Below are 14826 nucleotides of genomic sequence, written 5' to 3'. Positions count from 1 at the left end.
GCTTCCAAGCCAGTTGTCTGTGGCAATTCAGACATTAGAAGAATTTGATGATACCAGAACTGCAGCTACCACAATTATAAGGTCAATTCTCTGTCGGTCAAGACAATAAAAATTCAGTTGTTTCTTACTTGTACTTGTGGCGACATTCACCCTGGGCGGGTTGAGTCGGCTTCTTCTACCACCCTCGAGGCATCACGAACCATGGCAGCCCACGCACGACAGTCCTGCGCCAGTTCACTGGAGATAGCGAGCCAGTCACGGTTCCATCCACGCAGGCTGACCACCTGCGGACCCGTGAGCACGGAGTGATCCTCCTTGATCGTCGTAGTCCAGGTCTTCAGCTGCCCGCCCGCGCGTTTCCGCCAGTTGGGAAGTGGAGTTGGGAGAAGGACATCACGGCTCAGTTCACCCACCGGACGCCTACATGCATGGCCAAACCACCGCAAGTGCCGTTGCAGAAGGACAGATGGAAGGGGCCGCAGAGACAGGGACAGTTGTTTCACCAACTGAATTGCAATTTGTTAAGTAGCAACAAGTGGCATTTGTTAAGTAGTTATAAGGGTATTCCAAAGACATGTGTACCCTTAATGCAGTTCTTAGGTTGAATCAGTGTAATACAATATGACAGGGCTGCACGTTTGAATTACTGGTACAATCCATAGGTATGAAGAAAATAAAGAACTGACCACAAAACTAAACTGATACTTTATTTATCAGCAATTAAGCACAGGTGTGAATGTGAGGTAAGAAGCTTGCTTCCAACTACATGGATCCAGGTTCAGTCCCACTGTGTGGCAACTTAGGCAAGTGTCCTCTATTATAGCCTCGAGCCAACCAAAGCCTTGTGAGTGGATTTAGTAGATGGAAACAGAAAAAAACCCGTCATATACATATATATACACACACACACACACACATATATATATATCTATGTGAGTGTGTCTTTGTGTCTGTATGTCCCCCATTGCCACTTGACAACCAGTGTTGGTGTGTTTATGCACTGGCAACAACCTCGCTCGAATATATCACATGCCACCAGCACAAGTGCTGGTAAGGCGATGCAGTAACGATCACACTTTAGATTCTCTATTTGTAAAAATAAAATGACATGATGGTCACAGTTGGAAACCCTTTTGATTTTAAGTCTGTTTAATCAGCACTAACCTGGGACTGCAATCACAACCACCACAACCACAGCCAACCAACAACATCAGCAAAGCTTATTCTTATCTATAAATGATGCTTGATGACTTACTTGTCCTCTCCGCTGACCAGTGAACATAAATTAGAACTCAGGACTGATGGCAGCATGTCGTAACGGCGGTCAGCGAGATAAACCGTAGTGGAACGACCTCTAGCTTCCAAGTCTGACAGTGAACCCGGCTTCACAAAGAAGGTGACGTCAGCAATGTGGACACCTAATTCAATATGACCGTCTGGGAGATGCCTGAAGATAGAGAAACGAAAGCAAAGCTTTACAAGAAATTACCATTCTTCGGTAGAAATATCTGAGAGTCGATATAATCCTAAAGTATGACATGTATAGGGGCAAGTTTGATGTTATTATTATTATTATTATTATTATTCAGGTTACTGCCTGGAATCGGACTCAGAATCTTGGGGTTAGTAGCCTGCGCTCTTAACCACTATACCATATGCCCGAAACGTGTTAACAACAAACAAAATGAGGACAAATATCCATCAAATGTAAATAATGTACATAATTCCTCATCTCTTAAATATAGAACTGTGTAATCTTTTTGTATACTTGCACAAATTTATATAGGGTGGGAGATGAGATTGATTGATGTTCATGCCTTTCTGAAAGGCATGAGTATTGTAAATAAAGACTACACTTGTACTTTCAACACTGGCATCATATATTGTGAACAAGGTTTTATGTCTGCTTTCTGTGCCAGACTGGGTGGGTAGCCATAGCTGGAATCCTTTCTTACTGGGAGCCACAGCTTCCACAGACTGGTGCCCATATGTGTCATTTGGTTTGGTTTCTATGGCTGGATACCCTTCCTGTTACCAACCACTTTTACAGAGTGAGTTCAACTATTACAAAGGTTGAATAGTCCGAGGTGAACCAGGACTAATGATGGTTCACAGGCTACAAACTGACAGTTTCTCACTACAAACAACCCTTGAGGTTCAATGAGTGATAATAACGAGATAGAGAGGAAGAGAGAGAAAGAAAGGAAGAGGGGGAGGGAGAGAGAAATAGAGGAATAGAGAGGGGAGAAAGGGAGAGGGAAACAGAGAGAGAAGGTGAGAAGGGGGAGGGAGAGAAAGAGTTTAAAATACAGAACAGTAAAGAGAGGTCCCAGCCCTTTACAAGTTACAAAGCTATAGATGAAGTTTCAGCTGTAGTGAATTAATATGAGAATGAAAGACAGAAGACCCTGGATTTAAAAGGACCCAGACATTATTACCTCACTGACAGTGTGTCATCAACATCTTCACAGCCTGGAGGGTCAATACTGAACACAAGATGGCTCTTTCGAAGGTCTCTCCTTTTAGAAGATTCTTCTACTGGAATTTCCCAAGGATTTTCTGGACTTACTTTAGGGAGTTCTTGTAACTGTAAGGATTAAAAAAAAAAAACCTTCATAATATGGCAATAATTATAATTTCCATCATCTAACCTTATATGATTTCAACAATTCGTTAGGATCCAACCCAAAACTGACTTATGCATAATATTCAGGATTATCCCCAGTTGTTACTCTGATTTAAACCAACATTTATTGTAATTGACTTCTGTGACACAAAAACAAGCAATTGGTCAAAGTTATAAGAAAACCAATGCAGTATCACAGTATCGACCAGATCATCAAATGTTGTTATACACCACTGGTCACAATGCACTTCCAATTCTGTCTTAATTGTGCTGTTCTTTTCCATTATGACCCAAATCGCTTGACTGAATCGTCTTCCCATTGTCATGGAGGCCTTCCACCTGGCCTTATTTGATCTCTAGGACACCACTTGGCCCATGAATACTATTTTTAAAGGCAAAAAAAAAACATAACTGGAAAAAAAACTTTTCTTAATAAAGTTGTGTTTCTACTTACCTGTGAATCTGAAAAATTTCCAATAAATATATTGTTCTCTACTAGAATGGTGGCAATTTCAGTTTCTGGGTCTCCAGCAGGGCCTAAAGTTCGGACGAAATGCCCATTGGGGTATTGGGAACCTAATTCCCAAGAATCAATCCTTACCACAAATCTAAAATGAAATAAATTTTAAACAATAACAAACATTGAATTTGAAATGACACAGGTATAATGTCCTGACATGACCACTCTGCCTGTGTCATACCTGGTCCACCTGCAACTTTTTTGATTCCTCCAATATCCTATCAAGAATAAAATGTGGTTTATGTTACCATTGTGGATGTAATATTGAGGAGAATGGAACCTGAATTAAAACAAAAGTTGTTATTTAACAGACAATCAACTTTCACTGAGCAGAAATGACCAAAAGCATTCCAGCTTTGACCACCCAACCTGAAATAAAAAAACTGAACACAGTTGGAATCCTTTGAATCATAAGCCTGTTCTATTATGGCTGACCTGTATCTAAACAACAACAACAATAAAAATGGTTAAAATACTCAATAAAGATACAAATTGTTATTTAGTATGGAAATTAAAGCAATAGATCATCATCATCATCGTTTAACGTCCACTTTCCATGCTAGCATGGGTTGGACGATTTGACAGAGGTCTGGCGAACCAGATGGCTGCACCAGACTCCAATCTGATCTGGCAGAGTTTCTACAGCTGGATGCCCTTCCTAACACCAACCACTCTAAGAATGTAGTGGGTACTTTTACGTGCCACCAGCATGAGGGCCAGTCAGGCGGTACTGGTAACGGCCACACTGAAATGGTGCTTTTATGTGCCACCTGCACAGGAGCCAGTCCAGCGGCACTGGCAATGACCTCACTCGAATGTTTTTTTCACATACCACCGGCACAAGTGCCAGTAAGGTGACTCTGGTAACGATCACGCTCGAATGGTGCTTTTTATGTGCCATCGGCACGGAGGCCAGCTTGTTGCTCTGGCAATGATCACACTCGTATGGTACTCTTAGCGGTCCACTAGCATGGATGCTGGTCATCGAATTTGATTTTGATTTCACTTGCCTCAACAGTCCTTCACAAGCAGAGTTTAGTGTCCAATGAAGGAAAGGCACACATAAGTGGACTGATTATACCCCTGGCATAGGCTACAAGGTTATGGTCTCACTTGAGCTTGCTGAGTCTTCTCAAGCACAGCATATTTCCACAGCTAATTTCTATAGCAATAATTTGGTGTTAAAGAAAGTGGGTAACCAACGAAAATTATGAACTACACCTGACTTAATTAAAGGTGTTCCTATCAGATGTGAACATACAAGAATTGATAATTACTAATAATCACCTTTGATCTCTGAGGTTTTCAATTTGACGGGTACTTATACGAATTTTTGGTATTCGGTAATCCCAAGGAATTGCTAAGACACGATCAGCTCGTCGAGGATTTTTCTTCCCTTCTGATTCCATATTCTACAAAAATAACAGAAAGAAACAAGAATATAATTTCTAAAGGTCTTGTAAACACATGAAAATAACATATAATAATGGAAAGGTTGTCAGCTAAAGCCTTGTAATAGCTAATAAGCTATACCACAAAACCCAGACACATTGCAGCACAAGAAATCCTATGTGGTGACTTGACCAGCTCGTAGCCTTAAAAGAGAAACTATAAGTAATAATAAAATAGATTACCTCATCTGTAACTAAAGAGGCAGCGTAGTCTCGGGAGTTTCTTTGAATGATTCCAACTACTTTACCATTTGGCATCACAGTTGACATATCAGATTCTTCATCTTCAGAACCTGTGGAAATACAAACCAAAAAACAAAAATGAAGAAACTACCATCTCTTGAATCAAATATTTCTTAGATTAATATTTTAACTGGGTTTAAGACAGTGAGGAGCTGGCAGAACTGTAGGCACGCTGGGCAAAATTCTTAGCAGCATTTCAGCCATCTTTACATCCCAAGTTCAAAATCCACCAAGGTCATCATTTTAAGGTTGATGAAATAACATCCAGTTGAACACTGGGGTCAATCTAATCGACTTGACACCCTCCTCGGAATTTGTTCGCCTTGTACCAGAATTTGAGACCAATATTTTAACTGGGCTGATTGATATTTTATAAATGGGAGAAGATTTAATCCTTGTCGATATTTTATAAATGGGAGTAGAGGATTTAATTTTAAATCAGCAGAGGTGAACAACTTTACAACAATTGTCATAGTTTGTGTGCGTTTGAGATAGATTATATATAATACTTAGAATGAGGGCTGTTGGTTAAAGTATAGAGCTTATGATCATGAGGTTGTGGGTTTCATTCCTGGTACATTGTGTTCCTGAGTAAGGCTCCACACCTCATGTTGCTCTAATCTTCTTAGTTGAAAATGAGTCCCAACCAACTGTTAGAGCAGTCCTTTCTTCTTCCAGCTGTCACATCAAATACTCTAACTTCAAAGTTACTGTCAACCTTTTGTTTGTAAAAATATATTCTACATTTTACATATATGTATTGAGTGCTTTTATGCTTTTCCAGCTAAAGTTTGTTTCCATATATTATTATACATAAAACACATACGTGTGTGTGTGTGTGTATAGCACCAACACCAGGGCTCTTTACATATAAACTAATTATTTACAGTACATTTTCATTAATACAGCAAATCACACACATGTGCACACATGCAAGCACGCATGCACACACACACACACACACACACACACACTTCCATAACATAGACCTAGAAACACAATGTTTGAATAAGGACAGGATGGTTATAACTAGAACATTTTCTTTATTGTGATTGTAAGACTGCAATAAAAGATATGATAAATGATTATTAATAATAATTTCCAGCTCACCTTGATTATTCTCATTAAGACACATTGACCGGCCTCTCCACTCAGACTTTGGTAATAATTCCACAACAACTAGGTCACCATGAATGGCACGATTTCGGTGAGGCATTCCATGAATTAGAATATCGGTATTACCACTTTTGATATCAGAGCAGCTGAAATTTAATAAACCAAAAAAAACAAAAAGGAAAAGTTTTATTTAATGATGCTTCATAGAAATCATTGCCATCATTTAGCACCCATGCTGGCATCAGTAAAATGGTTTGATTGGTACTGGTAACCCAGAGATCAGCACCAGGCTTCAGTCTGTTTTGGCTTGGTTTCTACAGCTGGATGCCTGTCCTAACACCAACCACTCCACAGAGTCTACTGGGTGTCGTTTACATGTGTCACCGACATGGGTGCTCCTTATGTGTCACTGACACAGGTGCCTCTCATGTGTCACTGGCACTGGCTGCAACTATGATTTCAATTAGCTCCACGTGTCTTCTCGAGAACAGGAAATTGCCAGAATTCTCAGTCACTTGTCATTGCTTCTATGAGACTCAACACCTGAAGATCTTATCTCACCACCTCATCCCCCTAGCACTCCATTGGTTATGATGACGAGTGTTCCTGTTGATCCGAACAATGGGTCAGCCTGCTTGTGAGATAGTCATGCAAGTGGAGTGACTGTGTGGTAAGTAGCTTGCTTACCAACCACATGGTTCTGGGTTCAGTCCCACTGCGTGGCACACTGGGCAAGTGTCTTCTACTATAGCCTCAGGTCAACCAAAGCCTTGTGAGTGGATTTGGTAGACGGAAACTGAAAGAAGCCCGTCGTATATATGTATATATATATATATATGTGTGTGTGTGAGTTTGTGTGTCTGTGTTTGTCCCCCCAACATCACTTGACAACCGATGGTGGTGTGTTTACGTCCCCGTAAGTTAGCGGTTCGGTATAAGAGACCGATAGAATAAGTACTAGGCTTACAAAGAATTAAGTCCTGGGGTCAATTTGCTCAACTAAAGGCGGTGCTCCAGCATGGCTGCAGTCAAATGACTGAAACAAGTAAAAGAGTAAAGTGGCTGAGCACTCCACAGACATCTACTCTTAACGTAGTACTCGGAGAGATTCAACACGACACAGAATGTGACATGGCTGACCCTTTGAATTACAGGTACCACTCTTTTCTACCAGCCGAGTGGGCTGGAGCAGCATGAAACAAAGTGTCTTACTCAAGAAAAACAATGTACTACCACGTATCAAACTCGCAATCTTACAAATATATACACAGATACACACATAGATGTAGGGAACATGGAGATCAATGCTACATGTATACAATTATAAGTGGACTGACCTGCTACGCTGTAGAAAAGCTTCTCTCTGAGCATCATGTTTGTTGACATTTAAGTGTCCCTTTATGAAGAGACCAGTTTTGACACCACTCTCAAGACAGTGCATTGGAAGATATCCCAAATATTCTGTTCCTGAAAAGACAAGAAAATTGGAAAAAAGAAAATAAATACACAATCCAAAAAGAAAATTAATATAAAAGTAAGTAACATGTATATATAAGTATATATGTATGTGTGTGTGTATATATATATATATCTTTTACTCTTTACTCTTTTACTTGTTTCAGCCATTTGAATGTGGCCATGCTGGAGCACCGCTTTTAGTCGAGCAAATCGACCCCAGGACTTATTCTTTGTAAGCCTAGTGCTTATTCTATCAGCCTCTTTTGCTAAACGATGTTGGGGGGAAAAAAACATGCACAAAAACATATACACCCATACATATATATATATATATATACATACACACATATATATATATATATATATACATATATATACAACAGACTTCTTTCAGTTTCCGTCTACCAAATCCACTCACAGGCTATAGTAGAAGACACTTGCCCAAGGTGCCACGCAGTGGGATTGAACCCGGAACCATGTGGTTGGTAAGCAAGCTACTTACCACTCCTCAGCTCCAACTTTGTCACCAGCATAATAGTAAATGATTCAAACGAAATATATGGCTTAGAAACAAAGGTTCCTGGTTTGGAATCTAGAGCAGTTCTATGTTCATATGCAGCAATGACACCTGACAATGACAGACAGACAGACAGACAGAGGGAAAAGGTCAACCATTCATTTACCTTTTTGTTTACTGTCTAAAGATGCACGAAGAGACGCGTACAAATCAATTATTCCTGGAAGTTCCTCCCAAAAGTTATTCATGTAGTCTTCCATTGATAAAACAAAGACGTTCAAAGTTTTGCATCCATATTCTTCAATCATCTGAAAGACCAACAAAAGTAATTAGTCACATATAATTAATTAAGTGAATCCAATCACTGTTACAAATCATGCTTTTTTTCAAAGTGGATTCTATAGAATCAAGAAGTTCTGCAGTGACTGATTTTAGAGAAATAAACTTGGCTGTGCACCTAAGTTTTAGCCCTTCGTCATTCAAACCAGCCATACCCAGCCCAAATATTCCATCTGTTTTATGTTAAAAGTGGTCAGATCCAGCCTCCCAAAACTACCTTACTTTGTCATTCTGAAACTAAACAATCACATTTTTCAAAATTTCAAAGCCATGAGATAATACAAGAGTAATTGAGAAAAATGTAAATATATAAAGCATTTGATCAGTTCAAAGAGTTTTTATTTTCTTAATAAAAACCACAAAAACCCTTGTGAAATACAGTTTCCCATGGTTTCCTGGCCAAAATATTAACTTATTTTGCTATTTAGCAAGCTGGTAAAAACAACATGATGGCATAGCAATCGATGTTTGAATGAGCAGAAGCATTTAGAAAAAGACAGAGAAGCACAGAAGAAATAATTAACTTCACAGTAAATATAACCAGTATCTTATGAATATCAAAAATTACATAAGCCAACACTAGAATTCTTTACGAAGTGCCACGTAATTTATCCTTAACCCCTTGCAGACAGATTTAGTACTGACAGTCGGTGCTGTGTACTGGTATTAGGCCGTTTAGTAACTACATAATCTTTCAAACAAACAATTTTATGTCTTTACAGTGTGGTGTATTTGAAAACAAGGTGCAGCACAGAACGAGACATTGTACTGCTCACACACAGTATTTCAATGCAGTCAGTACCGTTTTCCATCTGCTAGGGGTTAATTTCTGCTAAGATGTATTTTGTAAAATATGGTCATGAAGAAAAATCTCGTTCCTAGTATTTACACAATCACTGAAGGTTCTTAAGTTGTTTTAAAAGATACAGTTTCTCAAACAAACGTAGAGAACTTTTTTTCTTCTTTTACTCAACAGCAACAACCAGTCTATCACATGTATGGATCCAAGAAGATCTTTAAAAAATCTTGATTGATTCAATGCATCTATGAACAGAGTTATCAAGGAGGATGCTGAAGACTGAGACACAGAATATTAATTTACAAATACAGAAAAGGGAAAAGCCATTTTATAGTTTGATTGGATGTTGAGGTACTGAAAGAGATCGGCAACTCACCTTCGTATTATCAGTCACCATTATAATAGGCATTTGACCATTTAGGTGGTTGTAATACCATTCTGAGACTTTGTAGCAACACCTAGGAATGGTACAAGGAGAAAAGAAACAAAAGCAAGACTAATTAGAACATGATAGTTAAAAGGAAAAAAGCTTTTGAGAACTTGGAGCAGAGGATTCTACAGACAGGGAGATCAGATAATGAAGAAAGAAATGGAAGAAGAGGAAGAAGAAGAAGAAAATATGAAGGGGGAAAAAAAAGAAAAGTTTATCGGTATTAGTTGTATTTAGTAAGATAAGCTTACAAATACTGGCTGTATTTGGGAGAGAGAGAAGTGTTTGGGATGGACAGACGGACAGACAAACAGAGCAGCTTACTTAGTTTGCCATTCTGATGTTGGTTCTTTTGGTTGTCTTTCACAATACACATCTTCATGAAACTCATTACAGAACAACACTGATCCTTTACGAGGATCATCCAGGAGGGCCTTCAGTCGTTTCACCTGACGGCTGTTACCTTCATACTGGACCTAAGTGAAGAACAAATTATTACATTTTACTTTCATAACATGTAACGTATCTTCTCCATTACAAAACAGACAAGCATTGCTAATATGATTATAGTCTTGAAGAGAGTGAAGCTCAACTCTGAAGATGAAACACTTTTAATAGGATCAGTACAGCATCAAACCAAATGTCATGTGGGGATTTGTTCCAGCATTTTTCATTCCAAGTTCAAATCTCACTAAGGTTACCTTTGTTTTTCATCCTTGTAAGAGGCTGATAAAATAAGTAACACTCAATAAAAATAAGTAGAGCACTTGATATAATCAACATGCAATGCTACAGAATGGCCTGTAAAAGAATATTGCCATCAGTAGAATTTTTTGTATTTTGATGCCAGTTTATCACCATGGCAAAAGCTAAATGGAAGGAGAACCAGTAAAAGAATAGAAGTAATATACATACACAAAGGTAAAGTTACCTTCTTGAGTCATGGTGACTCATAAGAGCTGATTTCTTGGTTTCATGGTGTATACATTCCCCAGCTGGATGGGATGCCAGTCCATTGTAGGATTACTCCTTTTTGCAAACTGAGTGGACTGGAGCAACGTGAAATGAAGTGATTTGCTCAAGAACACAATGCATTGCCTAGTCCAGGAATTGAAACCACAATGATCATGAGCCCAACATCCTAACCACTAATCCACACACCTCCACAATATAGTCAGTGATCAGGTCGCGGTCTCAAAGCAACGAAAATATTTTGGTAAATTAAATTTTAATGTTGAAGTGAATCTAACGGTCTTTGTGTGTTTTTAAATGGCTTATAAACACCTTCCACGCTGCAATTGTTTATATATATATATATATACACCCACATATATATACATCATTGCTGTTATGTTAAACTGTTGTATGTCCAAACTTGGCCAAATGCATTTTTTCCAATATTTTATTTTGCTTCCAAAAGCTGGTTCTTTTGGTCAACCTATCGTATCTCCAGCTGCTTCAGATGCCAAGATATGAAACTGTCAAGGTGTAGTACAATGGTTTAGCATTTTCAAAAGTGTAGTTAGTCCCACATACGACGGTTTTGCAAAAATATTTCTGACTAAAAATATCATACATGCATGGAGTTACGATTTTATGCACCCAACAAAGTATTATTGTTAAGCTGAAACTGTTGCTAATGTAAACAGTAATGGAATGGTGAAACTACTTTTTTGTTTTCTGAAAAGGCAATGTTTTGGACTTATGACACACAACACACACACACACACACATATATATACACATACATATATGTATGTATATATATCATCATCATCACCATCATCATCATTTAACATCACTTCTCCATGGAATTTGTTGAAGCAGATTTTCAATAACTACACACGTGTAGATTTGTATTTACACATAATAAAAGAAAAACTTACACTGTTAACAATAGTTTGGGGGAATATAATTCCTTTTATCTCTGGTGTTTCCCATATTTCCAAATAGTCCCTGCATATCTGGCTATCCAGTACAACATAATGTGAAACATCCAATGATAGGAATACATCATTTTCTGTGGAAAAAAGAACAAAATAGAAAAATAAGTAATATTTTCAGACAACAACAATCATAGAACTATAATATTCGGGATTATAAGCTTCCCCTATAGAGATGGAATATTTTAAAATATTAACATCGTCAAGCAACCTCTCTCTATTGCTGGGGTCATAACTCAGCAATGAACCATTACATACTCTATAAAGTTGGTGGTTAGAATGAAATCCAACCATAGATACCACACTAAATATTTACCATCAAGTGAGACGTGATCCTTAGACCCGTCTAAGAGATCAGTAACTCTAAGTAAGACCTGCCTTGGACTGTGACAACCCAGCTAACCCATGTCAACATGGAAAGTAGATATAAAAATGATAATGATCATAATGATGATGATGATGATATGTACATGACATCCTCAAGTGTTTTATTCCTGGATATGTATCATCATCATCATCATTTAACGTCTGTTTTCTATGCTGGCATGGGTTGGACAATTTGGCAGCAGCTGGCCAGCTGGAGAGCTGCCCAGGCTCCAACTGTCTGTTTCGGCCTAATTTCTTTGGCTGGATGCCCTTCTAATGCCAATCACTTTACAGAGTGTACTTGGGGCTTTTACTACATAGCACTGGACAGATAGTTTTACGTGATTCTAGTACAAATGCTATTTACATGAATGGTTTTTATGTGACGCAGGTACAAGGGCTTTTTATGTGGTGCCAGCATGGGTCATAAAGGACTTGACTGTACATCTGGATGGCCATGGTTTTACTTAGCTTGACATGTATTTACAAGTACAGCAAATTGCCAGAATTCTCAGTCTCTTGTCATCTCCTCAGTGAGGCCAAATATTAAACATGTTTCACCTCCAGAAATTACATTTACTACTCTAAAGAATTAAAATCAAATAAACAATAAATTATCTCAGACAGGAGTGGCTGTGTGGTAAGTAGCTTGCTTACCAACCACATGGTTCTGGGTTCAGTCCCACTGCGTGGCACCCTGGGCAAGTGTCTTCTATTATAGCCTCGGGCCGACCAAAGCCTTGTGAGTGGATTTGGTAGACAGTAACTGAAAGAAGCCCGTCGTATATATGTATGTGTGTGTATATGTTTGTGTGTCTGTGTTTGTCCCCCCAACATCGCTTGACAACTGATGGTGGTGTGTTTACATCCCCCTGACTTAGCGGTTCGGCAAAAGACAGATGGAATAAGTACTAGGTTTCCAAAGAAAAAGTCCTGGGGTCGATTTGCTCGACTAAAGCCACTCCTACACCTATATGTCAAAAAGGTAACTTAGCCATTTGTCAAATAGAGATTGACAAAGTAAGTACTAGGTTTGAGATGATTAAGACATGCAGGTGGTGCCCCAGCTTGGCCACATATGGAGTGAAACAATTAAAAAAGAAAACAAAAGATCAAACCAACCCATCCACACTTACCTTTATTCGATGTGCAATTGTTCTGGCATAAAAGACTTTTGCAAGGAACATCTTTTCGAAGATAGAGTTCTTGTACCATACTAATAATATTGCTTTTCCGGTTCGACTTCAGCCGGAACTGTCTGTTTATTCTGGAAATCTGGGATATAGAGGTGGTGGATGGGGCTTTCTCAAAGTCATCACTTTCTTCGGCAGTCATATTTCGGTATTGGTTTGTACAACTGTTAAATACAAAAAAGATGAAATGATGTCTCCACTAAAGAAATAAGTATGTGTGTGTGTGTGTGTGTGTGTGTGTGTGCGCACGCACACATGCATGTGTATTGTCATCATCACTGTCATCAACAACACCACCATTATCATTTAATGTTCATGTTCTAGGCTGGCACATGCACTGAACTACATATATATATATCACACTTTCCAGCATGGAAGGCGGATGTTAAAGAATGATTATATATATATATATATACAATAGGCGCAGGAGTGGCTGTGTGGTAAGTACCTTGCTTACCAACCACATGGCTCCAGGTTCAGTCCCACTGCGTAGCACCTTGGGCAAGTGTCTTCTACTATAGCCCCGGGTCGACCAAAGCCTTGTGAGTGGATTTGGTAGACGGAAACTGAAAGAAGCCTGTCATATATATATATGTATATATATATATATATATATATATATATATAATATACATGTATATGTTTGTGTGCCTGTGCTTGTCTCCCCAGCATAGCTTGACAACCGATGCTGGCGTGTTTACGTTCCTGTAACTTAGCGGTTTAGCAAAAAGAGACCGATAGAATAAGTACTAGGCTTACAAAGAATAAGTCCTGGGGTCGATTTGCTCGACTAACGGCGGTGCTCCACCATGGCCACAGTAAAATGACAGAAACAAGTAAAAGAGTAAAAGAACTTAGTACAATAAATTTGTTGTTACTTAACTGGTTTTGGAATTTGAATTAAAATGAAATTTTGATGGAAGGTTTTAAGGTAATCCTCAGGTAGGTTGATATCAAAACAGTTAAGCGTGTTACATTATGAAAGTTTCTATCATAAGCAAAATACACAAAATATTAATAGAGTTAGAGGAAGTTGATAAAATATTCATTGTGTTGTGCGACTTACACTTAATTACAAGTAAATGATAGCAATCGTTAGGTTTCTTGTCTAAAAACACATCCAGATTAGTTGTACATCAGTCACCCAATGGTCCAAACTCATAATGATTTCATCAGTCATAACGCTTGATTATGAATAATCTAGAACTTTTAGAAAATGGGATTGAAAAAATGATGCCTCCGTGGTTTAATGTCATCACTAAAATGTAACGTATGTGTGAGTATGTATGTGCTTGTATGTGTGTGTGTGTGCGTGCATAAACTAACTTGTATGTGTGTGTATATACATGCATACATATGTGTGTATATACATGGATACATACACACATTTATATACATAGAATAGATAAAACAATGCACACACAATAGGAAAAGAAAGAGAAAGAGAGAGGTAAACATAACAACAATAATAGGGTTAAGAAGTTGAACTTTGTCCCACAAGGTTAAAAGTTCAGCTAATAAGCCATCCATTATGTTGTACTTCAAGCGGTTAAAACACATCAATCTGTTCTCACATCCCAATTCATTTGATTTCTCGATCTCTAACATTAACACAAACCCACTGATTTTGGGGTTAAACTCCAGTTGCCAAGGGAAACAGCGATGATCTGAATGACAATTCGTTCAGAAGCAAGATTGTTCAGTTGCTATGGAGAACGTCGTCGTTGTTGTCATGGTTTAACTTCCATTTTCCATGATGGCATGGGTTGGGCTGTTTAACAATCAGCTGGCCAGACTCCAAGTGTCAGTTGAGGCATGGTTTCTA

General features: G+C 38.5%; 1 protein-coding gene across 4 annotated transcripts in view; it reads right to left on the bottom strand.

The window, feature by feature from the left end:
- Window positions 1-14826, bottom strand: part of LOC115220508 (DIS3-like exonuclease 1) — a 47083-nt gene that overhangs the window by 29715 nt on the left and 2542 nt on the right. For 3 of the 4 annotated variants that reach the window (XR_005002437.1, XR_005002436.1, XM_029790644.2), the window contains exons 2-13: window positions 12945-13165; window positions 11386-11519; window positions 9824-9975; window positions 9446-9527; window positions 8098-8239; window positions 7294-7423; window positions 5951-6102; window positions 4781-4890; window positions 4434-4558; window positions 3081-3234; window positions 2439-2587; window positions 1256-1447 (exon numbers count right to left, since the gene is read on the bottom strand). Coding sequence is in view for 2 of the 4 variants with exons in the window: in XM_029790644.2 (XP_029646504.1) it covers window positions 1256-1447; window positions 2439-2587; window positions 3081-3234; window positions 4434-4558; window positions 4781-4890; window positions 5951-6102; window positions 7294-7423; window positions 8098-8239; window positions 9446-9527; window positions 9824-9975; window positions 11386-11519; window positions 12945-13143 (1721 nt within the window). In the remaining 2 variants the exon portion in view is untranslated. Of the gene's footprint in view, window positions 1-1255; window positions 1448-2438; window positions 2588-3080; window positions 3235-4433; window positions 4559-4780; window positions 4891-5950; window positions 6103-7293; window positions 7424-8097; window positions 8240-9445; window positions 9528-9823; window positions 9976-11385; window positions 11520-12944; window positions 13166-14067; window positions 14208-14826 lie in introns of all 4 variants that reach the window. The other variant, XM_036509883.1, reaches the window with a different exon arrangement.

The sequence above is a fragment of the Octopus sinensis genome, linkage group LG16, assembly GCF_006345805.1.
Source record: "Octopus sinensis linkage group LG16, ASM634580v1, whole genome shotgun sequence".
Taxonomy (NCBI): domain Eukaryota; kingdom Metazoa; phylum Mollusca; class Cephalopoda; order Octopoda; family Octopodidae; genus Octopus; species Octopus sinensis.
The sequence above is the reverse complement of the archived record's forward strand: the minus strand, read 5'-3'. Positions and strand labels throughout refer to the sequence as shown.